Source organism: Branchiostoma lanceolatum, chromosome 13, assembly GCF_035083965.1.
Source record: "Branchiostoma lanceolatum isolate klBraLanc5 chromosome 13, klBraLanc5.hap2, whole genome shotgun sequence".
Lineage (NCBI taxonomy): Eukaryota > Metazoa > Chordata > Leptocardii > Amphioxiformes > Branchiostomatidae > Branchiostoma > Branchiostoma lanceolatum.
Window position 1 is genome coordinate 9,842,591 of NC_089734.1, and position 26,858 is coordinate 9,869,448.

The 26,858-nt window shown below is 39.8% G+C and overlaps 2 protein-coding genes across 52 annotated transcripts in view; one reads left to right on the plus strand and one right to left on the minus strand.

Annotated features, from left to right (window-relative positions):
- Positions 1 to 26,858, plus strand: part of LOC136447472 (mucin-3B-like) — a 180,292-nt gene that overhangs the window by 116,240 nt on the left and 37,194 nt on the right. For 44 of the 50 annotated variants that reach the window (XM_066446394.1, XM_066446395.1, XM_066446396.1 and 41 more), the window contains 36 exons: positions 2,477 to 2,734; positions 2,847 to 3,128; positions 3,245 to 3,526; positions 3,631 to 3,912; positions 4,029 to 4,310; positions 4,423 to 4,704; positions 4,822 to 5,103; positions 5,228 to 5,509; positions 5,632 to 5,910; positions 6,193 to 6,447; positions 6,575 to 6,829; positions 7,288 to 7,581; positions 7,725 to 8,045; positions 8,191 to 8,484; positions 8,629 to 8,922; positions 10,435 to 10,728; positions 10,874 to 11,167; positions 12,673 to 12,966; positions 13,111 to 13,404; positions 14,925 to 15,218; positions 15,921 to 16,214; positions 16,359 to 16,769; positions 16,918 to 17,175; positions 17,540 to 17,923; positions 19,088 to 19,345; positions 19,596 to 19,979; positions 20,630 to 20,887; positions 21,132 to 21,515; positions 21,663 to 22,022; positions 22,166 to 22,525; positions 22,853 to 23,134; positions 23,251 to 23,529; positions 24,190 to 24,468; positions 24,666 to 24,935; positions 25,134 to 25,412; positions 26,486 to 26,764. In XM_066446394.1, the coding sequence (XP_066302491.1) occupies positions 2,477 to 2,734; positions 2,847 to 3,128; positions 3,245 to 3,526; positions 3,631 to 3,912; positions 4,029 to 4,310; positions 4,423 to 4,704; positions 4,822 to 5,103; positions 5,228 to 5,509; positions 5,632 to 5,910; positions 6,193 to 6,447; positions 6,575 to 6,829; positions 7,288 to 7,581; positions 7,725 to 8,045; positions 8,191 to 8,484; positions 8,629 to 8,922; positions 10,435 to 10,728; positions 10,874 to 11,167; positions 12,673 to 12,966; positions 13,111 to 13,404; positions 14,925 to 15,218; positions 15,921 to 16,214; positions 16,359 to 16,769; positions 16,918 to 17,175; positions 17,540 to 17,923; positions 19,088 to 19,345; positions 19,596 to 19,979; positions 20,630 to 20,887; positions 21,132 to 21,515; positions 21,663 to 22,022; positions 22,166 to 22,525; positions 22,853 to 23,134; positions 23,251 to 23,529; positions 24,190 to 24,468; positions 24,666 to 24,935; positions 25,134 to 25,412; positions 26,486 to 26,764 (10,713 nt within the window). The remainder of the gene's footprint in view (positions 1 to 2,476; positions 2,735 to 2,846; positions 3,129 to 3,244; positions 3,527 to 3,630; positions 3,913 to 4,028; positions 4,311 to 4,422; positions 4,705 to 4,821; positions 5,104 to 5,227; positions 5,510 to 5,631; positions 5,911 to 6,192; positions 6,448 to 6,574; positions 6,830 to 7,287; positions 7,582 to 7,724; positions 8,046 to 8,190; positions 8,485 to 8,628; positions 8,923 to 10,434; positions 10,729 to 10,873; positions 11,168 to 12,672; positions 12,967 to 13,110; positions 13,405 to 14,924; positions 15,219 to 15,920; positions 16,215 to 16,358; positions 16,770 to 16,917; positions 17,176 to 17,539; positions 17,924 to 19,087; positions 19,346 to 19,595; positions 19,980 to 20,629; positions 20,888 to 21,131; positions 21,516 to 21,662; positions 22,023 to 22,165; positions 22,526 to 22,852; positions 23,135 to 23,250; positions 23,530 to 24,189; positions 24,469 to 24,665; positions 24,936 to 25,133; positions 25,413 to 26,485; positions 26,765 to 26,858) is intronic. The other 6 variants (XM_066446425.1, XM_066446426.1, XM_066446432.1 and 3 more) reach the window with 6 other exon arrangements.
- LOC136447475 (uncharacterized) overlaps positions 1 to 26,858 on the minus strand; it is a 162,181-nt gene that overhangs the window by 87,703 nt on the left and 47,620 nt on the right. The gene's annotated exons all lie outside the window — the stretch shown is intronic.

Here is a 26,858-nt window from a genome sequence, read left to right on the forward strand (position 1 = left end):
CTTACCATGCTATACACCACCTTTCTATCACACTTTACTAATAGATAAGCACAATTTCCACATCTCTGCAACCGACAACATCCCAGTCAACAATCCAATCAACGCAGCAAACAACAGTGAAGCCTTCCACCAAACCATCAACACCAATATCTACCCAACAGCCGACGACTATTCCCACATCATTGTACACATCAGAGCATTCCTTCTTTCCTACATCGTCAGCTCTGCCAACTACTCAACTTCCTACAACAGATATTTCTACTGCACAAACAACACGGATAACACATCCACCTCCAACTACTAAGGTAAACACTACAGCATCTGAAATATCAACTTATAGTCCTTGAACCAAACACGTTTTCCTCCAACATTTCCACAATTGTTACATCACTCAAACTTACCATGCTATACACCACCTTTCTATCACATTTTACTAATAGATAAGCACAATTTCCACATCTCTGCAACCGACAACATCCCAGTCAACAATGCAATCAACGCAGCAAACAACAGTAAAGCCTTCCACCAAACCATCAACACCAATATCTACCCAACAGCCGACGACTATTCCCACATCATTGTACAAATCAGAGCATTCCACTTTTCCTACATCGTCAGCTCTGCCAAGTACAATACTTCCTACAACAGATATTTCTACTGCACACACTACACGGATAACACATCCACCTCCAACTACTAAGGTAAACACTACAGCATCTGAAATATCAACTTATAGTGCCTTGAACCAAACACGTTTCCCTCCCATATTTCCACAATTGTTACATCACTTAAACTTACCATGCTATACACCACCTTTCTATCACATTTTACTAATAGATAAGCACAATTTCCACATCTCTGCAACCGACAACATCCCAGTCAACAATGCTATCAACGCAGAAAAAAACAGTAAAGCCTTCCACCAAACCATCAACACCAATATCTACCCAACAGCCGACGACTATTCCCACATCATTGTACACATCAGAGCATTCCTTCTTTCCTAAATCGTCAGCTCTGCCAACTACTCAACTTCCTACAACAGATATTTCTACTGCACAAACAACACGGATAACACATCCACCTCCAACTACTAAGGTAAACACTACAGCATCTGAAATATCAACTTATAGTGCCTTGAACCAAACACGTTTTCCTCCAACATTTCCACAGTTGTTACATCACTCAAACTTACCATGCTATACACCACCTTTCTATCACATTTTACTAATAGATAAGCACAATTTCCACATCTCTGCAACCGACAACATCCCAGTCAACAATGCAATCAACGCAGCAAACAACAGTGAAGCCTTCCGCCAAACCATCAACACCAATATCTACCCAACAGCCGACGACTATTCCCACATCATTGTACACATCAGAGCATTCCACTTTTCCTACATCGTCAGCTCTGCCAAGTACAATACTTCCTACAACAGATATTTCTACTGCACACACTACACGGATAACACATCCACCTCCAACTACTAAGGTAAACACTACAGCATCTGAAATATCAACTTATAGTGCCTTGAACCAAACACGTTTTCCTCCAACATATCCACAATTGTTACATCACTTAAACTTACCATGCTATACACCACCTTTCTATCACATTTTACTAATAGATAAGCACAATTTCCACATCTCTGCAACCGACATCCCAGTCAACAATGCTATCAACCCAGCAAACAACAGAGAAGACTTTAACCAAACCATCAACACCAATATCTACCCAACAGCCGACGACTTTTCCCACAACGATGTACACATCAGAGCATTCCAAGTTTCCTACATCGTCAGCTTATACAACTCTGCAAACATCAGCTGTCCCAACTACAATACTTCCTACAACAGATATTTCTACTGCACACACTACACGGATAACACATCCACCTCTAACTATTAAGGTAAACACCTAAGCATCTAAAATATCAACTTAGAAGTGACTTAATTCAAACACATGTGTTCCTCATACATATCCCAACATTTCTACATTGCCGGCATAATTATGTAAGTCAGCATACTAAACACCACTTGTCCCATCACATATTACTACTAGATAAGCACAATTTCCACTTCTCCTCAACCAACAGAAGTTAGGTCAACAATGAAAACAACGCAGCAAACATCAGTGAAGCCTTCCACAAAATCTTTAACAGTATTATTTGGCAATAGGGATATAATGGGCAGAAAGCGGTCGTTTTAAGCTGGCTGGAACAGGTCACTGCGAAAACCGCAAAACAATTCCCCTTTTACAGTATTACTACAAGAGAAGCAATGTTTTCTCTGCAATCGACGACACTACAGACAACAATGGAAACAATGCAGCAAACGACAGGGCTAGGGAGACCTTCTACAAATCCTTCATCATCAATATTATATTAAACATTCAAATTAGTAAAAGGATACACTAAAGACAAAATATGATAGACAATTTTGCTCAAACTCAATTCCTTGTTCTCATGTCTAGAAAACAACCATTTCAACTTCACTAAAGCCAACAACATCGCAGTCAACGGTACAAACAACGCAACTTACAACAAAGAAATCATCAGTTGAACCGACATCGAAGCTCACTACAAGACAAACTACAACGTTGCCAACAACTATAAGAACATCAGAACGCTCCACGCTTCAACCTTCCACAGCATTCACAACAGTCGAAACAACGGTACTTCCAAGCACTGTTATTCCCACAACAGAGAAGACAACCTGGCAAACTACACAGGTAAAAACTTTCTAATTAGTAAGCGGTCTCACGAACGGCTAAGATACGATGTTTAGTATTCTTTAAGATTTTACTTTCTTTCTTTAACCCCAACACTTGATGCACTTATTAGAAAACAACCATTTCAACTTCACAAAAACCAACAACACAAAAGTCAACGGTCCAAACAACGCACCTTACAACAGAGAAGTCGTCAGTTGAACCGACATCGGAGATCACAACGAGGAAAACAACAACGGTGCCTACAACAATCAGAACAACGGAACGCTCCACTCTGCAACCGTCTACATTATCTACAACTGTTGAAACAACAGTTCTACCAACCACTATCATTCCCACAACAGAGAGCACAACCGCACAAACGACAGGAGAATCAACCATGTACACTACACAGGTAAAACAGCCCTATTAGTAAACGGGTACAGCAACGGCAAAAATACAATTTCATTTTTTGAAAAAATAAGAATATGCATTTTCTCCTCAAACCTAATCACTTGTTGTCCTTCCTAGCAAACAACCGTTTCAACTTCACAAAAACCAACAACACAACAGTCAACGGTCCAAACAACGCACCTTACAACAGAGAAGACGTCAGTTGAACCCACATCGGAGATCACAACAAGACAAACAACAACGCTGCCTACAACTATAAGAACATCGGAACGCTCCACGCTTCAACCTTCCACAGCATTCACAACTGTCCAAACAACAGAACAGCCAACAACTATCATTCCCACAACAGAGGGAACAACCGCAAAAACGACCAGAAGATCAACCCTACAAACTACACAGGTAAAAAAATGAATTAGTGAATTAGCGAACGGTAAATAGCATTGTTTGAGTAAGGATAATAAGAATATACAATTATCCTCATATCAAATTACTTGTCCTTGTAGAAAACCACGATTTCAACTTCACAAAAACCAACAACATCGCAATCAACGGTACAAACTACGCTGCTTACAACAGAGAAGTCGTCAGTTGAACCGACATCTGAGCTCACAACGAGGAAAACAACAACGGTGCCTACAACAGTCAGAACAACGGAACGCTCCACACTTCAGCCATCTACATTGTCCACAACTGTTCAAACAACAGTTCTACCAACCACTATCATTCCCACAACAGAGAGGACAACCGCACAAACGACAAGAGAATCAACCATGTACACTACACAGGTAAAACAGCCTAATTAGTAAACGGGTACAGCAACGGCAAAAATACAATGTCATTCTTTGAAAAAATAAGATTATGGATTTTGCACTCAAACGCAATCACTTGTTGTCCTTCCTAGAAAACAACCATTTCAACTTCACAAAAACCAACAACACAACAGTCAACGGTCCAAACAACGCACCTTACAACAGAGAAGACGTCAGTTGAACCCACATCGGAGATCACAACAAGACAAACAACAACGCTGCCTACAACTATAAGAACATCGGAACGCTCCACGCTTCAACCTTCCACAGCATTCACAACTGTTCAAACAACAGAACAACCAACAACTATCATTCCCACAATAGAGAGAACAACCGCAAAAACGACCAGAAGATCAACCCTACAAACTACACAGGTAAGATATCTAAATCAGTGGATGAACAAAAGATAAAAAGTAAGTTGTTTGAGTATGGACAATAAGAATATGTATTTTCTCCTCAAACCAAATCACATGTTGTACTTCCTAGAAAACAACAATTTCAACGTCACAAAAACCAACAACATCACAGTCAACGGTCCAAACAACGCACCTTACAACAGAGAAGACGTCAGTTGAACCGACATCTGAGCTCACAACGAGGAAAACAACAACGGTGCCTACAACAATCAAAACAACGGAACGCTCCACTCTTCAACCGTCGACATTATCCACAACTGTTGAAACAACGGTACAACCAACCACTATCATTCCCACGACAGAGAGGACAACCGCACAAACGACAAGAGAATCAACCATGTACACTACACAGGTAAAAACAGCCCAATTAGTAAACGGGTACAACAACGGCAAAAATACAATTTTATTCTTTGAATGAATAAGAATATGCATTTTCCCCTCAAACCCAATCTCTTGTTGTCCTTCCTAGAAAACAACCATTTCAACTTCACCAAAACCAACAACATCGCAGTCAACAGTGCAAACAACACAGCTTACAACAGAGAAGTCGTCGGTTGAACCGACATCTGAGCTCACAACGAGGAAAACAACAACGGTGCCTACAACAATCAAAACAACGGAACGCTCCACTCTTCAACCGTCGACATTATCCACAACTGTTGAAACAACGGTACAACCAACCACTATCATTCCCACGACAGAGAGGACAACCGCACAGACGACAGGGGAATCAACCCTGAAAACTACACAGGTAAAAACATCCCAATTTAGGAAGGGGATACACGAACGGCGAAAAGTACGTTGTATAATTCTGAAGAAAAAAAATAAGAATGTGAATTTTCTCCTAAAACGCAGTCACTTGTTGCACTTTGCAGAAAACAACCATTTCAACTTCACAAAAAACAACAACACCACAAACAACGGTACAAACAACACAGCTTACAACAGAGAAATCGTCGGTTGAACCGACATCTGAGCTCACAACGAGGAAAACAACAACGGTGCCTACAACAGTCAGAACAACAGAACGCTCTACACTTCAGCCATCTACATTATCCACAACTGTTAAAACAACGGTACTTCCGACCACTATTGCCCCAACAACAGAAAGGACCACTGTGAAAACGACTGAAAAATCAACACCACAAACTACACAGGTGAAAAATAGTCTATCAATCAAGAGTGAGGGTAAATGTACAGTACATAGCAGGTTCAATATGCATTCTAAGAAAACTACGCACCGCATACACTCACCCAAATCACGTCTTGTCATTTCTAGAAAACAACCATTTCAACTTCATTGAAAACAACAACACAACAGTCAACGGTCCAAACAACGCACCTTACAACAGAGAAGACGTCGATTGAACCGACATCTGAGCTCATAACGAGGCAAACGACGTTACATACAACACTGAGAACATCAGAAAGCTCCACGTTTAAACCATCCACGGCATCCACAACTGTTGAAACAACGGTACTTCCAACGACTGTCCTTCCAACAACAGAGAAGACTACAGCAGAAACGACAGAACAATCAACTTTACTAACTACACAGGTAAAAATGAACTCAATCAAAATAAGCGGGTCAACAGATCGTTACAAATAGGCTGAGTGTGCAATATCAGAACATACATTTGTGCGATAATAAAACCAGCTAGACCTCCATTGGACATACCTTATCAAAGACTAAAATATCAACCTTACAAACTACACACTGTCAAGAAAAAAATCAACTAAATTAGACAATGTTCTACGTGTGCATGCACACATTAATGATTTCACACGCAACGTTAGAATATACAATCTACTCAAGTCTAATAATGTGATGTCCACATAGAAAACGACCAGTTCAACTTCAATGAAGCCAACAACATTTCAGTCAACGATACAAACAACACAACTTACAACAGAAAGGACGTCGGTCGAACCCACAACAGAGCACACAACAATACAAACATCGGCACGATCCACGTTTCAACCGTCTACAGCACCAACAACTGTTGAAACAACGGCTCTTCTAACCACCGTCAGTCCGACAACCGAGAGGACTACTGCAGAAACAACCGCAAAATCAACCCTTCAAACTACACAGGTAAACATAAAATAAATCAGTCAATAGCGTAGATCAACAAAGAAAATGTCTATAGATGGTTGCATGCGCAATGTTAGAACATACACTTAACTCAAGTCAAATCACTTGCCGTCCTGATTTTTGATAGCAAACAACCAGGTCAACTTCAACGAAGCCAACAACACTTCTAACAACGATACAAACAACACAGCTTACAACAGAGAAGTCGTCGGTTGAACCAACAACGGAGCACACAACAATACAAACATCAGAACGATCAACGTTTCAACCGTCTACAGCATCATCAACTGTTGAAACAACGGCTCTTCCAACAACAGTCATTCCAACAACAGAGAAGACAACTGCAGAAACTACCGCAAGATCAACCCAACAAACTACACAGGTAAAAGTGAACAAAATTAGTCAATGGGTATGTCATATATAATTTTGATTATGCAATATTAGAACATACGTTTTACTCAGGCCTGAAGATCTGTTATCAACACTACAAAGCAGCCATCTCAACTTCATCGAAACATACAATACCTAAATCAAGAATACAGACAACGCTGCTTACAACGTCGGGACGACGTTAAACCGACCACGGAGCATACACCGAGTGTTACTTATCAAACCACTTCAAGACCCACACCACCTGTCTTATACGATATTAGTACTTGTCGGCAACTTAGATCAAACCATAGCTTAACACAGGTAGATGATGAATCAATTTTTGATAGCAAACGTCAAAATGAGTTCCCTCTTTTCCATCCATTGGAAGCAACACCACAAACGACAATGATACAATAGCTTCTTCAATAGACAGTAATAAAACCTTTCATATGTTTCTTCTTTTAACAGGAAACTAGTATTTTAACTTCAAAACCGACTACAGCTGAGACAACCGCACAGACAACAATGTTAACAACGGAGAAAACAACACCGGAACCTACAACAGAGCGTACTACTGCAACAACAACCACGTTACCCACAACAATAAAAACTACAATTGCAACAACTGCTCAAACAACGCCACAAACAACCATCTTTACAATTGCACCGACAAAAGAGCCAGCAACAACCCAAACAACAGCCAGAACTACAGAGCGGACAACTGTACAAACCACAGCACCTACAACATTAAGAACCACACAGGTAGATAATGAATCGAAATTTCATAGCTTACGTCAAATAGACTTCTCTCTTTTTCATCACTAGAAAGCACACTCACAAACGATATTGGCAATATGGGTTCTTAAGTAGGCAGCAATAAAACCTTTGGTCTCTTCTTTTGACAGGAAACTAGCATTTTGACTTCAAAACCGACTACAGCTGAGACAACCGAACAAACAACAATGTTAACAACACAGAAAACAACGCCAGAATCGACAACAGAGCATACTACTGGCACAACAACCACGTTACCCACAACAGCAAAAACATCTAAACGTTCTACAAGTCAAACAACCACAGCTTCAACTACAGAGGAAACCACGCCACACACGACCATGTTTACAATTACACCGACAAAAGAGTTCACAACAACTCACACAACAGCAGAAACTACAAAGATTACAACCAGGCAAACCACAGTACCAACCACATTTAGCAGTACGCAGGTACATAACGAATCAATGTTTGATAGCAAACATCAAAATGAGTTCCCTCTTTTCCATCCATTGGAAGCAACACCAAAAACGACACTGATACAATAGCTTCTTTAGTAGGCAGCAATAAAACCTTTGATCTTTCTTCTTTTAACAGGAAACTACCATTTCAACTTCAACACCGACTACAGCTGAGACAACCGAGCAAACAACAATGTTAACAACGGAGAAAACAACACCGGAACCTACAACACAGCGTACTACTGGCACAACAACCACGTTACCTACAACAATAAAAACGACAATTTCAAGCACTGCTCAAACCACGCCACAAACAACCATGTTTACAATTACACCGACAAAAGAGTCAACAACATCCCAAACAACAGCCGGAACTACAGAGCGGACAACTGTACAAACCACATCACCTACAACATTCAGAACCACACAGGTAGAAATTGAATCGAAATTTGATAGCTTACGTCAAAATAGACTTCTCCCTTTTTCATTACTAGAAAGGACGCTCACATACGATATTGGCAATATGGATTCTTTGGAAGACAGCGATAAAACCTTTGGTCTCTTTCTTTGACAGGAAACTAGCATCTTAACTTCAAAACCGACTACAGCTGAGACAACCGAACAGACAACAATGTTAACAACGCAGAAAACAACACCGGAACCTACAACAGAGCGCACTACTGCAACAACAACCACGTTACCCACAACAGTAAAAACGACAATTGCAACAACTGCTCAAACAACGCCACAAACAACCATCTTTACAATTACACCGACAAAACAGCCAACAACAACCCAAACAACAGCCAGAACTACAGAGCGGACAACTGTACAAACCACAGCACCTACAACATTAAGAACCACACAGGTATTGGTTTATTGGTTTATTTCGATAACCTTTAGTCGAATTGCGACTAATCTTCCAGGGTTCAACACAAAAAGTATACAAACACAGACATATATACAGTGCAAGATTAAAAGGACATAACGTTATTTTCATAATCATAACAAATACAGATTGCTAACTTAACTTACGAATAATTGGTGACAAACTGGTAGATGGCCTTCTTAAAATGATATGGGACTGTCAATGATTTGATGTTAGATGGTAATGTATTCCAAACAGGTAGATAAACAGGTAGATAATGAATCGGAATTTCATAGCTTACGTCAAAATAGACTTCTCTCTTTTTCATCACTACAAAACACACTCACAAACGATATTGGCAATATAGATTCTTTAGTAGGCAGCAATAAAACCTTTGGTCTCTTCTTTTGACAGAAAACTAGCATTTTAACTTCAAAACCGACTACAGCTGAGACAACCGAACAAACAACAAAGTTAACAACACAGAAAACAACACCAGAATCTACAACTGAGCCCACTACAAGCAGTATAACCACATTACCTGCCACAACACAATTAAAAATGTTAACAACACACAAAGCAACAACAGAGCATACTACTGGCACAACAACCACGTTACCCACAACAGCAAAAACATCTAAACGTTCTACAAGTCAAACAACCACGGCTGCAACGTCCAAGGAAACAACGCAACACACGACCATCCTTACAATTACACCGACAAAAGAGCCCACAATAACTCACAAAACCACCAAAACTACACAGAGTACAACTATACAAACCACAGCACCAACAGCACTTGGTAGTACACAGGTAGATAATGAATCAATGTTTGATAGCATACGTATAAATACACTTCCCTCTTTTCTATCGCTACGAAAAAAAACAGACCACAAAGGTACAATGGATTATTTGGGAGGCAGCAATAAAACATTTGGTCCCTTCTTTTAACAGGAAACTAGCATTTCAACCTTAACAGCGACTACAGCTGAGACAACCAAACAAACAACAAAGTTAACAACACAGAAAACAACACCAGAATCTACTACTGAGCCCACTACAAGCAGTATAACCACATTACCTGCCACAACACAAATAAAAATGTTAACAACACACAAAGCAACAACAGAACCTACAACAGAGGAGACAACTAGCACAACAACCACGTTACCCACAACAGCAAAAACATCTAAACTTTCTACAAGTCAAACAACCACAGTTGCAACTTCCAAGGAAACGACGCCGCACACGACCATGTTTACAATTACACCGACAAAGGAGTTCACAACAACTCACACAACCGCAGAAACTACAAAGATAACAACTAGGCAAACCATAGCACCAACGACATTTAGCACTACACAGGTACATAACGAATCGATGTTGGATAGCAAACGTCAAAATGAGTTCCCTCTTATACATCCATTGGAGGCAACACCACAAACGACACTGATACAATAGCTTCTTTAGTAGGTAGTAATAAAACCTTTGATCTCTTTCTTCTTTTAACAGGAAACTAGTATTCTAACTTCAAAACCGACTACAGCTGAGACAACCGCACAGACAACAATGTTAACAACGGAGAAAACAACACCGGAACCTACAACAGAGCGTACTACTGGCACAACAACCACGTTACCTACAACAATAAAAACGACAATTTCAAGCACTGCTCAAACCACGCCACAAACAACCATGTTTACAATTACACCTACAAAAGAGTCAACAACATCCAAAACAACAGCCGGAACTACAGAGCGGACAACTGTACAAACCACCTCACCTACAACATTCAGAACCACACAGGTAGATAATGAATCGAAATTTCATAGCTTACGTCAAAATAGACTTCTCTCTTTTTCATTACTAGAAAGGACACTTACATACGATATTGGCAATATGGATTCTTTGGAAGACAGCGATAAAACCTTTGGTCTCTTTTTTTTGACAGGAAACTAGCATCTTAACTTCAAAACCGACTACAGCTGAGACAACCGAACAGACAACAATGTTAACAACGCAGAAAACAACACCGGAACCTACAACAGAGCGCACTACTGCAACAACAACCACGTTACCCACAACAGTAAAAACGACAATTGCAACAACTGCTCAAACCACGCCACAAACAACCATCTTTACAATTACACCGACAAAAGAGCCAACAACAGCCCAAACAACAGCCAGAACTACAGAGCGGACAACTGTACAAACCACAGCACCTACAACATTAAGAACCACACAGGTATTGGTTTATTGGTTTATTTCCCTTTAGTCGAATTGCGACTAATCTTCCAGGGTTCAACACAAAAAGTATACAAACACAGACATACATACAGTGCAAGATTAAAAGGACATAACATTATATACATAATCATAACAAATACAGATTACTTACTTAACTTACGAATAATTGGTGACAAACTGGTAGATGGCCTTCTTAAAATGATATGGGACTGTCAATGATTTGATATTAGATGGAAATGTATTCCAAACAGGTAGATAAACAGATAGATAATAAATTGACATTTCATAGCTTACGTCAAAATAGACTTCTCTCTTTTTCATCACTAGAAAGCACACTCACAAACGATATTGGCAATATAGATTCTTTAGTAGGCAGCAATTAAACCTTTGGTCTCTTCTTTTGACAGGAAACTAGCATTTTAACTTCAAAACCGACTACAGCTGAGACAACCGAACAAACAACAATGTTAACAACACAGAAAACAACGCCAGAATCGACAACTGAGCGCACTATTAGCAGGATAACCACGTTACCTACAACAGCACAAACAGCAATATTAACAACACACAAAGCAACAACAGAGCATACTACTGGCACAACAACCACGTTACCCACAACAGCAAAAACATCTAAACGTTCTACAAGTCAAACAACCACGGCTGCAACGTCCAAGGAAACAACGCAACACACGACCATGTTTACAATTACACCGACAAAAGAGCCCACATCAACTCACAAAACCACCAAAACTACACAGAGTACAACTATACAAACCACAGCACCAACAACACTTGGTAGTACACAGGTAGATAATGAATCAATGTTTGATAGTATACGTATTAATACACTTCCCTCTTTTCTATCGCTACGAAAAAAAAGACCACAAGGGTACAATGGATTATTTGGGAGGCAGCAATAAAACATTTGGTCTCTTCTTTTAACAGGAAACTAGCATTTCAACCTTAACAGCGACTACAGCTGAGACAACCAAACAAACAACAAAGTTAACAACACAGAAAACAACACCAGAATCTACTACTGAGCCCACTACAAGCAGTATAACCACATTACCTGCCACAACACAAATAAAAATGTTAACAACACACAAAGCAACAACAGAACCTACAACAGAGCAGACAACTAGCACAACAACCACGTTACCCACAACAGCAAAAACATCTAAACTTTCTACAAGTCAAACAACCACAGTTGCAACTTCCAAGGAAACGACGCCGCACACGACCATGTTTACAATTACACCGACAAAGGAGTTCACAACAACTCACACAACCGCAGAAACTACAAAGATTACAACTAGGCAAACCATAGCACCAACGACATTTAGCACTACTCAGGTACATAACGAATCAATGTTGGATAGCAAACGTCAAAATGAGTTCCCTCATATACATCCATTGGCGGCAACACCAAAAACGACACTGATACAATAGCTTCTTTAGTAGGTAGTAATAAAACCTTTGATCTCTTTCTTCTTTTAACAGGAAACTAGTATTCTAACTTCAAAACCGACTACAGCTGAGACAACCGCACAGACAACAATGTTAACAACGGAGAAAACAACACCGGAACCTACAACAGAGCGTACTACTGGCACAACAACCACGTTACCTACAACAATAAAAACGACAATTTCAAGCACTGCTCAAACCACGCCACAAACAACCATGTTTACAATTACACCGACAAAAGAGTCAACAACATCCAAAACAACAGCCGGAACTACAGAGCGGACAACTGTACAAACCACATCACCTACAACATTCAGAACCACACAGGTAGAAATTGAATCGAAATTTGATAGCTTACGTCAAAATAGACTTCTCCCTTTTTCATTACTAGAAAGGACGCTCACATACGATATTGGCAATATGGATTCTTTGGAAGACAGCGATAAAACCTTTGGTCTTTTTTTTTGACAGGAAACTAGCATCTTAACTTCAAAACCGACTACAGCTGAGACAACCGAACAGACAACAATGTTAACAACGCAGAAAACAACACCGGAACCTACAACAGAGCGCACTACTGCAACAACAACCACGTTACCCACAACAGTAAAAACGACAATTGCAACAACTGCTCAAACAACGCCACAAACAACCATCTTTACAATTACACCGACAAAACAGCCAACAACAACCCAAACAACAGCCAGAACTACAGAGCGGACAACTGTACAAACCACAGCACCTACAACATTAAGAACCACACAGGTATTGGTTTATTGGTTTATTTCGATACCCTTTAGTCCAATTGCGACTAATCTTCCAGGGTTCAACACAAAAAGTATACAAACACAGACATATATACAGTGCAAGATTAAAAGGACATAACGTTATATACATAATCATAACAAATACAGATTGCTAACTTAACTTACGAATAATTGGTGACAAACTGGTAGATGGCCTTCTTAAAATGATATGGGACTGTCAATGATTTGATGTTAGATGGTAATGTATTCCAAACAGGTAGATAAACAGGTAGATAATGAATCGGAATTTCATAGCTTACGTCAAAATAGACTTCTCTCTTTTTCATCACTAGAAAGCACACTCACAAACGATATTGGCAATATGGATTCTTTAGTAGGCAGCAATAAAACCTTTGGTCTCTTCTTTTGACAGGAAACTAGCATTTTAACTTCAAAACCGACTACAGCTGAGACAACCGAACAAACAACAATGTTAACAACACAGAAAACAACGCCAGAATCGACAACTGAGCGCACTATTAGCAGGATAACCACGTTACATACAACAACACAAACAGCAATATTAACAACAAACAAAGCAACAACAGGACCTACAACAGAGCATACTACTGGCACAACAACCACGTTACCCACAACAGCAAAAACATCTAAACGTTCTACAAGTCAAACAACCACGGCTGCAACGTCCAAGGAAACAACGCAACACACGACCATCCTTACAATTACACCGACAAAAGAGCCCACAACAACTCACAAAACCACCAAAACTACACAGAGTACAACTATACAAACCACAGCACCAACAACACTTGGTAGTACACAGGTAGATAATGAATCAATGTTTGATAGCATACGTATAAATACACTTCCCTCTTTTCTATCGCTACGAAAAAAAAGACCACAAGGGTACAATGGATTATTTGGGAGGCAGCAATAAAACATTTGGTCTCTTCTTTTAACAGGAAACTACCATTTCAACCTTAACAGCGACTTCAGCTGAGACAACCAAACAAACAACAAAGTTAACAACACAGAAAACAACACCAGAATCTACTACTGAGCCCACTACAAGCAGTATAACCACATTACCTGCCACAACACAAATAAAAATGTTAACAACACACAAAGCAACAACAGAACCTACAACAGAGCAGACAACTAGCACAACAACCACGTTACCCACAACAGCAAAAACATCTAAACTTTCTACAAGTCAAACAACCACAGTTGCAACTTCCAAGGAAACGACGCCACACATGACCATGTTTACAATTACACCGACAAAGGAGTTCACAACAACTCACACAACCGCAGAAACTACAAAGATTACAACTAGGCAAACCATAGCACCAACAACATTTAGCAGTACACAGGTACATAACGAATCAATGTTTGATAGCAAACGTCAAAATGAGTTCCCTCTTTTCCATCCATTGGAAGCAACACCGCAAACGACACTGATACAATAGCTTCTTTCGTAGGCAAATAAAACCTTTGATCTCTTTCTTCTTTTAACAGGAAACTAGTATTTTAACTTCAAAACCGACTACAGCTGAGACAACCGCACAGACAACAATGTTAACAACGGAGAAAACAACACCGGAACCTACAACAGAGCGTACTACTGCCACAACAACCACGTTACCCACAACAGTAAAAACGACAATTGCAACAACTGCTCAAACCACGCCACAAACAACCATGTTTACAATTACACCGACAAAAGAGCCAACAACATCCAAAACAACAGCCGGAACTACAGAGCGGACAACTGTACAAACCACAGCACCTACAACATTAAGAACCACACAGGTAGATAATGAATCGAAATTTCATAGCTTGCGTCAAAATAGACTTCTCTCTTTTTCATCACTAGAAAGCACACTCACAAACGATATTGGCAATATGGATTCTTTAGTAGGCAACAATAAAACCGTTGGTCTCTTCTTTTGACAGGAAACTAGCAGTTTAACTTCAAAACCGACTACAGCTGAGCCAACCGAACAAACAACAAAGTTAACAACACAGAAAACAACACCAGAATCTACAATTGAGCCCACTACAAGCAGTATAACCACATTACCTGCCACAACACAAATAAAAATGTTAACAACACACAAAGCAACAACAGAACCTACAACAGAGCAGACTACTAGCACAACAACCACGTTACCCACAACAGTAAAAACATCTAAACTTTCTACAAGTCAAACAACCACAGTTGCAACTTTCAAGGAAACGACGCCACACACGACCATGTTTACAATAACACCGACAAAGGAGTTCACAACAACTCACACAACCGCAGAAACTACAAAGATTACAACCAGGCAAACCATAGCACCAACAACATTTAGCAGTACACAGGTACATAACGAATCAATGTTGGATAGCAAACGTCAAAATGAGTTCCCTCTTTTACATCCATTGGAGGCAACACCACAAACGACACTGATACAATAGCTTCTTTAGTAGGCAGCAATAAAACCTTTGATCTCTTTCTTCTTTTAACAGGAAACTAGTATTTTAACTTCAAAACCGACTACAGCTGAGACAACCGCACAGACAACAATGTTAACAACGGAGAAAACAACACCGGAACCTACAACAGAGCGTACTACTGCCACAACAACCACGTTACCCACAACAGTAAAAACGACAATTGCAACAACTGCTCAAAGCACGCAACAAACAACCACCTTTACAATTACACCGACAAAAGAGTCAACAACATCCCAAACAACAGCCAGAACTACAAAGCGGACAACTGTACAAACCACAGCACCTACAACATTTAGAACCACACAAGTACATAATGAACCGATCTTTGATAGTTTACGTCAAAGTAGACTTCTATCTTTTTCATCACTAGAAAGCACACTAACAAACAATATTGGCAATATGGATTCTTTAGTAGGCAGCAATAAAACCGTTGGTCTCTTCTTCTAACAGGAAACTAGCATTTTAACTTCAAAGCCTACTACAGCTGAGACAACCAAACAAACAACAATGTTAACAACGCAGAAAACAACACCAGAATCTACAACTGAGCGCACAACTGGCAGGATAACCACGTTACCTACAACAGCACAAACAACAATATTAACAACACACAAAGCAACAACAGAACCTACAACAGAGCAAACTACTGGCACTACAACCACGTTACCCACAACAGTAAAAACATCTAAACGCTCTTCAAGTCAAACAACTACAGCTGCAACTACCAAGGAAACGACACCACACACGACCATGTTTACAATTACACCGACAAAAGAGTCAACAACAACTCACACAACTCCCCCGACTACAAAGATTACAACTCAACAAACCACAGCACAAAGAACACTTGGAAGTACACAGGTGGATAATGAACAAATGATTGATAACATACACTAAAAAAACAGGCAGTCCTAGATTTCATTAGCAGAAAACCAACATTGCAAATTACACTGATCTATCAGATTGCTTAGACGGAGACCATAAATCTTTCGGTGTTTTCTCTCAACAGGAAACTACCATTTTTACTTCAAAACCGACTACGTCTGAGACAACGGCAGAAACAACGATGGTAACAACACAGAAAACAACATCAGAACCTACAACAGAGCATACTACTGGCGCAACAACCACGTCACCCACAACAGTAAAAACCACGATTGCAACGACGGCTGGAACGACGCCACAAACAACCATATTTACAGTTACACCGACAAAAGAGCAAACAACAACCCAAACAACTGCCAAAACTACCACACAAACGACTGAGGTAAATTATTGAATGTAGCAGGAACAAATGGACATGTATGTTGGAGAAAGAAGATGTATGAATGCAAATAGCTAAATTCTTAAATGAAAAGAAAACGTTGCGTTCACCCAAATATCCTAGAGCAACTCCAACTATAACGTTTTACCCTTACCAAGGACATTTCTACCAACCTCACCTGTACTTACTTCAAAGAGTACAACCCAACACAAAGTAGTACACAGGTAGATAATAAATCTATGGTCGATAGCATACGCCTAAATACGCTTCCCTCTTATCCATGTGTAGAAAGCAACATCAGAAACGACATCGGTACGATAGCTTCTTTCAAGGCAGCAATTAAACCTTTGGTCTGTTCTTTTATCAGGAAACTACCATCCTAACTTCAAAACCAACTACAACTGAGACTACTGTACACACAACAATGTCAACAACACAGAAAACAACACCAGAATCTACAACTGAGCGCACTACTGGCAGGATAACCACGTTACCTACAACAGCACAAACAACAATGTTAACAACGCAGAAAACAACACCGGAACCTACAACAGAACGTACTACTCGCACAGCAACCACGTTACCTACAACAGTAAAAACGACAATTGCAACAACTGCTCAAACCACGCCACAAACAACCATCTTTACAATTACACCGACAAAAGAGTCAACAACATCCCAAACAACAGCCAGAACAACACAGCGGACAACTGTACAAACCACAGCACCTACAACATTTAGAACCACACAGGTAGATAATGAATCGATCTTTGATAGCTTGCGTCAAAATAGACTTCTCTCTTATCCATCACTAGAAAGCACACTCACACACGATATGGGCAATATGGATTCTTTAGTAGGCAGCAAAAAAAAGAATTTGATCTCTTCTTTTGACAGGAAACTACCATTTCAACTTCAAAACCGACTACAGCTGAGAGAACAAAACAAACAACAATATTAACAACGCAGAAAACATCACCAGAATCTACAACTGAGTACATTACTGGCAGGATAACCACGTTACCTGCCACAACACAAACAATCTTGACAACACACAAAACAACAACAGAACCTACAACAGAGCATACTACCGGTACAACAACCACGTTACCCACAACAGCAAAAACATCTAAACGTTCTACAAGTCAAACAACCACAGCTGGAAGTACCAAGAAAACGATGCCATACACGACCATATTTACAATAACACCGACAAAAGAGTCAACAGCAACTCACACAACTGCAAAAACGCAAAAGATGACAACTAGACAAACCACAGCACCGACAACACTTGGTAGTACACAGGTAGATAATGAATCAGTGTTTGATAGCAAACGTCAAAATACACTTCCCTCTTATCCATCATTACAACGCAACACCATAGACAACACAGGTACAATAACTTCATTGGGTGGCCGCAATAAACCCTTTGGTCTCTTCTTTTGACAGGAAACTACGATTTTATCTTCAAAACCGACTACACCTGAAACAACCGAACTAACAAGAATGTTAACAACACAGAAAACAACAACAGAACCTACAACAGAGCATACTACTGGCACAACAACCACGTTACCCACAACAGTAAAAACATCTAAACGTTCGACAACTCAAACAACCACAGCTGCAACTACCGATAAAACGACGCTACATACGACCATGTTTACAATAACACCGACAAAAGAGTCAACAACAACTCACACGACCACTAAAACTACACAGGTAGACAGCTATACAATCCACAGCACCAATAACCTTTAGTAGCACACAGGTAGATAGTGGGCGAAAGATTGATTTCATACTTCAAACAGGCAGTACTAGATTTTATCAACAGAAAACCAGCATCGCAAATTATACCGATCTATCAGATTATTTAGACGAAGACAATAAATCTTTCGGTCTCTTATCTCAACAGGAAACTACCATTTTTACTTCAAAACCGACTACGTCTGAGACAACGGCAGAAACAACGATGGTAACAACACAGAAAACAACATCAGAACCTACAACAGAGCATACTACTGGCGCAACAACCACGTTACCCACAACAGTAAAAACCACGATTGCAACGACGGCTAGAACGACGCCACAAACAACCATATTTACAGTTACACCAACGAAAGAGCAAACAACAACTCAAACAACTGCAAAAACTACGACACAAACGACGAAGGTAAATTATTTAGTGCAGCAGAAAAAGACCAATGCATGTTACAGAAAGACAAATACATGCATACATGCCAATAACTAATTTCTTACATGACAAAGAAATGTTGAGTTCACCAGTGTCTCCTATGACAACTCCAGCTATAACTGTTTAACCTTACAGACAATGACACTAAAACCTACCTAGATAAGCACTGAAATGATAAGGTGGGGGTGAGAGAGGAAGCAATAAAACCTTTTATCTCTTCTTTTAACAGAAAACTACAATTGTAACTTCAAAACCGACAACAGCTGAGACAACCGTACAAACAACAACACTAACAACGCAAAAAACAACACCACAATTTACAACTGAGCGCACTACTGGCAGTATATCTACGTTACCTACAACTGCGCAAACAACAATGTTAACAACACAGAAAACAACACCAGAACCCACAACACAGCGTACTACTGGCACAACAACCACGTTACCCACAACAGTAAAAACGACAATTGCAACAACTGCTAAAACGACGCCGCAAACGACCATGTTTACAATTACACCGACAAAAGAGTCAACAACAACCCACACAACCGACAAAACTTCAGAAAATACAACTGTACAAACCACAGCATCAACAACATTTAGAACCACACAGGTACATAATGAATCAAAATTTGATAGCTTACGTCAAAAATGGCTTCTCTCTAATCAATGTCTATAAAGCACACCCATAACGACACGGGTATAATAGCTTCTATTGGAGGCAGCAATAAAACCTTTGGTCTCTTTCTTTTTTTAACAGGAAACTACCATTTCAACTTTAAAACCGACTACAGTTGAGACAACCGTACACACATCAATGTTAACAACGCAGAAAACAACACCAGAATCTACGACTAAGCGCACTACTGACATGATAGCCACATTACCGACAACAGAGCAAACAACTGCAACAACAACCACGTTACCCACAACAGTAAAAACATCTAAACATTCTACAAGTCAAACAACCACAGCTGCAACTACAGAGGAAACGACGCCACACACGACCATGTTTACGATTACACCTACAAAAGAGCCACAAACAACTCACATATCCGCTAAAACTACGAGGATTACAACTCAACAAACCACAGCACCAACAACCCTTGGTAGTACACAGGTAGATAATGAATCAATGTTCGATAGCATACCTCAAACTAGCCTGCCCTATTATCCATCAAAAGAAAACAAAAACACAAAGCACACGGGTACAATAGCTTTTTAAGAGGAATCAATAAAACCTTTGATCTCTTCTTTTAACAGGAAACTACTATTTTAACTTCGAAACCGACTACAACTGAGACAACCGTACAAACAACAATGTTAACAACGCAGAAAACAACGCCAGAACCTACAACTGAGCATACTACTGGTGCAACAACCACGTTACCCACAACAGTAAAAACCACGATTGCAACGACGGCTGGAACGACGCCACAAACAACCATATTTACAGTTACACCAACGAAAGAGCAAACAACAACTCAAACAACTGCAAAAACTACGACACAAACGACGAAGGTAAATTATTTAGTGCAGCAGAAAAAGACCAATGCATGTTACAGAAAGACAAATACATGCATACATGCCAGTAACTAATTTCTTACATGACAAAGAAATGTTGAGTCCACCAGTGTCTCCTATGACAACTCCAGCTATAACTGTTTAACCTTACGGACAATGATACTAAAACCTACCTAGATAAGTACTGAAATGATAAGGTGAGAGAGGAAGCAATAAAACCTTTTATCTCTTCTTTTAACAGAAAACTACTATTGTAACTTCAAAACCGACAACAGCTGAGACAACCGTACAAACAACAACACTAACAACGCAAAAAACAACACCACAATTTACAACTGAGCGCACTACTGGCAGGATATCTACGTTACCTACAACTGCGCAAACAACAATGTTAACAACGCAGAAAACAACACCAGAACCCACAACACATCGTACTACTGGCACAACAACCACGTTACCCACAACAGTAAAAACGACAATTGCAACAACTGCTAAAACGACGCCGCAAACGACCATGTTTACAATTACACCGACAAAAGAGTCAACAACAACCCACACAACCGACAAAACTTCAGAGAAGACAACTGTACAAACCACAGCACCAACAACATTTAGAACCACACAGGTACATAATGAATCAAAATGTGATAGCTTACGTCAAAAATGGCTTCTCTCTAATCAATGTCTATAAAGCACACCCATAACGACACGGGTATAATAACTTCTATAGGAGGCAGCAATAAAACCTTTGGTCTCTTTCTTTTTTTAACAGGAAACTACCATTTCAACTTTAAAACCGACTACAGTTGAGACAACCGTACACACATCAATGTTAACAACGCAGAAAACAACACCAGAATCTACGACTAGGCGCACTACTGACATGATAGCCACATTACCGACAACAGAGCAAATAACTGCAACAACAACCACGTTACCCACAACAGTAAAAACATCTAAACATTCTACAAGTCAAACAACCACAGCTGCAACTACAGAGGAAACGACGCCACACACGACCATGTTTACAATTACACCTACAAACGAGCCACAAACAACTCACATATCCGCTAAAACTACGAGGATTACAACTCAACAAACCACAGCACCAACAACCCTTGGTAGTACACAGGTAGATAATGAATCAATGTTCGATAGCATACCTCAAACTAGCCTGCCCTATAATCCATCAAAAGAAAATAAAAACACAAAGCACACGGGTACAATAGCTTTTTAAGAGGAATTAATAAAACCTTTGATCTCTTCTTTTAACAGGAAACTACTATTTTAACTTCGAAACCGACTACAACTGAGACAACCGTACAAACAACAATGTTAACAACGCAGAAAACAACGCCAGAACCTACAACTGAGCGTACTACTGAGTCAACTACAACCCACACAACCGCCAAAACTACAGAGGGGACAACTTTACATACAACTAAGCGCACTACTGGCAGGATAACTACGTTACCGACAACAGCACAAACAACAATGTCAACAACGCAGAAAACAACAACAGAACCTACAACAGAGCGTACAACAGACAGAACAACAACGATGTTTACGGTTACACCGACAAAAGAGCCAACAACAATTCACACCACCCCCAAAACTACGACACAAACGACGGAGGTAAAATATTGTATGTAGCAAAAGGAAGTTAGACATGTGAACATTGCAAATTATTAACTGCTTACATATAAAAAAAAAACATCCAGCCACATCTCTCAAGACAGTTCCAGCTATATCTGTTTCCCCTTACATAAAATAACACTAAAGACGAACTAGGTTAGCACTGAAGTTCGTGGGTGGGGCATGGCAGGCTGTACAAAAAAACATTACACACATTAAAAAGACAATACATAAATTCATCATCGGGCAAGCAACACGGCACACCACACCGTTAAAACACATTCTTTAGAAGATGGCAATAATATTCTTGGTCTCTTCCTTTAACAGAAAACTACAATCTTAACTTCAAAACCGACTACGTCTGAGACAACGGTACAAACAACAATGTTAACAACGCAGAAAACAACACCAGAACCTACAACCGAGCGTACAACTGGCAGAACAACCACGTTACCTACAACAGCAAAAACATCTAAACGGTCTACAAGTCAAACAACCACAGCCGCAACTACCGCGGAAACGACGCAACGCACTACCATTCCAGCCACATCGAGTAAACAGCCAACTACTGCGCGCACCACCGTCAAAACTACAATACAGACGACGGAGGTAAATTTTTCTAGTCTTTTCTAACGCTGCCAAGAATACTATATTTGGTTCCACATGCATGTAGATAACTAAAAATTATTTTTTTCTCGTTCGCGGCAATATCTTTTTCCATATAGAAAACCTCTTTACAACCAACAACACTGGCAACAACAGCGAAAACAACGATGGAAACAACAGTTCTTACAACACAGAAAACAACTTCAGAACCTACAACAATACATACTACTGCCAAAACAACAACACTTCCCACAACATTACAGACATCGGAACGCTCAACGAGAAAGACCACATCTCCAACCACACCTGGAACGACGTTACGTCCTACCTCCGAAGTAACAACTCCTAAGAAAACAACTGTGCGCACCACCCAGAAAACAACACCTCAAACAACTCAGGTACCATTGACACTTAACATCGACATTGAATACTCAAAAATACACCACAAACACCTGCTCGATATATTCATTGTAAAATGTTCAGTTCCCCTTTTGTAGCACAGACAATAAAATGACTTCTAAAGACGACATTCACAAGGCACTCACCATTGCCTTGCAGAATTCAAAGTAACAAATATTTTACATACATAGAAAACAACTAGTACAACGGCAACAACGGCGAAAACAACGATGGAAACAACAGTACTTACAACACAGAAAACAACTTCAGAACCTACAACAATACATACTACTGTCAAAACAACAACACTACCCAAAACTATAAAGACATCGGAACACTCAACGAGAAAGACCACATCTCCAACCACACCTGGAACGACGTTACGTCCTACCACCGTAGTTACAACTCCTAAGAAAACTACTGTGCGCACCACCCAGAAAACAACACCTCAAACAACTCAGGTACCATTGACACTTAACATCGACATTGAATACTCAAAAATACACCACAAACACCTGCTCGATATATTCATTGCAAAATATTCAGTTCCCCTTTTCTAGCACAGACAATAAAATGACTTCTACAGGCGACATTCACAAGGCACTCACCATGTCTTTGCCTTGCAGAATTCAAAGTAACAAATATTTTTACATACATAGAAAACAACTGGTTTAACGTCCTCATCGGCAACAACGGCGAAAACAACGATGGAAACAACAGTACTTACAACACAGAAAACAACATCAGAACCTACAACAGAACATACTACTGTCAAAACAACAACACTTCCCACAACTATTAAGACATCGGAACGCTCAACGAGAAAGACCACATCTCCAACCACACCTGGAACGACGTTACGTCCTACCACCGTAGTAACGACTCCTAAGAAAACAACTGTGCGCACCACCCAGAAAACAACACCTCAAACAACTCAGGTACCATTGACACTTAACATCGACATTGAATACTCAAAAATACACCACAAACACCTGCTCGATACATTCATTGTAAAATATTCAGTTCCCCTTTTGTAGCACAGACAATAAAATGACTTCTAAAGACGACATTCACAAGGCACTCACCATGTCTTTGCCTTGCAGAATTCAAAGTAACAAATATTTTGCATACATAGAAAACAAGTAGTACAACGGCAACAACGGCGAAAACAACGATGGAAACAACAGTACTTACAACACAGAAAACAACTTCAGAACCTACAACAATTCATACTACTGCCAAAACAACAACACTTCCTACAACATTGCAGACATCGGAACGCTCAACGAGAAAGACGACATCTCAAACCACACCTGGAACGACGTTACGTCCTACCTCCGAAGTAACAGCTCCTAAGAAAACTACTGTGCGCACCACCCAGAAAACAACACCTCAAACAACTCAGGTACCATTGACACTTAACATCGACATTGAATACTCAAAAATACACCACAAACACCTGCTCGATATATTCATTGCAAAATATTCAGTTCCCCTTTTTAAGCACAGACAATAAAATGACTTCTACATGCGACATTCACAAGGCACTTACCATGTCTTTGCCTTGCAGAATTCAAAGTAACAAATATTTTTACATACATAGAAAACAACTGGTTTAACGTCCTCAATGGCAACAACGGCGAAAACAACGATGGAAACAACAGTACTTACAACACAGAAAACAACATCAGAACCTACAACAGAACATACTACTGTCAAAACAACAACACTGCCCACAACTATTAAGACATCGGAACGCTCAACGAGAAAGACCACATCTCCAACCACACCTGGAACGACGTTACGTCCTACCACCGTAGTAACAACTCCCAAGAAAACAACTGTGGGCACCACTCAAAAAACAACGCCTCAAACAACTCAGGTATCACAAAATTATAGTCTACAACACAACACTCACCTTGACATAAAAATATTTTCCATATTAGAAATAAACTGCTTTACTTCTTTTAGCCCTGACTGCGACATTGAACTCTCCAAAAGGTAAAACAGCAAATTTGCTGTCAAGCTACACAAAATAGACCCTAAATGGAATCAATGAAATACCATTCTTGTCCATGTAGGAAACTACGTTTTCGACTTCAGTAAAACCAACAACATTTACAACACAAACTACACCATTCACAACACAGCAAACATCTTTAGAGACTACAACAGAACGCACTGCCGGCAAAACAACCACCATTCCCACGACAATACGAACATCCAAACATTCCACAATTCAAACTACATATCCAACTACAACTGAAACAACTCCAAGTACAGCCACGGAATTTTCGACTGCAAAGACAACCGCTTTACACGCAACTACAAAAACTGCATCACAAACCACACAGGTATGCTTAAGTCTTCAGACCAACAACAGAACACCTAAAACGCCAACTAGACTTGTTCTAGACAATTTCCTACTTCTAGCACTGAATACGCTTTACCTCAATACCATCAATATTACATATCATTACATGTAGCATCACCCAGCCCACGGTAGACTCAGAAATCAGTAAAAACCACATCATTGCTCTTATGCAGGAAACGATGCTTTCAACTTCCCTACAACCAACAACAACCACAACACTACAGACAACACTGTTTACAACACAGAAAACATCCTCAAAACCTACGACAAAGAGCACAACCAGCAAATATACAAACTTAACTACAAGCAAACAGACATCTAAACATCCAGCAACTAGAACATCTGCAGTTACAACCAGTAAAACAACACCTCAAACGACACAGGTACCGTTGATACTTAACATCGACATTGAATACCCAAAAATACACCACAAACACCAGCTCGATACATTCATTACAAAATATTCAGTTCCCCTTTCGTATCACAGACAATAAAATGACTTCTAAAGTCGACATTCACAAGGCACTCACCATGTCTTTGCCTTGCAGAATTCAAAGTAACAAATATTTTTACATACATAGAAAACAACTGGTTTAACGTCCTCAACGGCAACAACGGCGAAAACAACGATGGAAACAACAGTACTTACAACACAGAAAACAACTTCAGAACCTACAACAATTCATACTACTGTCAAAACAACAACACTACCCACAACATTACAGACATCGGAACGCTCAACGAGAAAGACCACATCTCCAACCACACCTGGAACGACGTTACGTCCTACCACCGTAGTAACAACTCCTAAGAAAACAACTGTGCGCACCACCCAGAAAACAACACCTCAAACAACTCAGGTATCACAAATATTATAGCCTACAACACTACACTCACCTTGACATAAAAAATCTTCCATATTAGAAATAAACTGCTTTACTTCTTTTAGCCCTG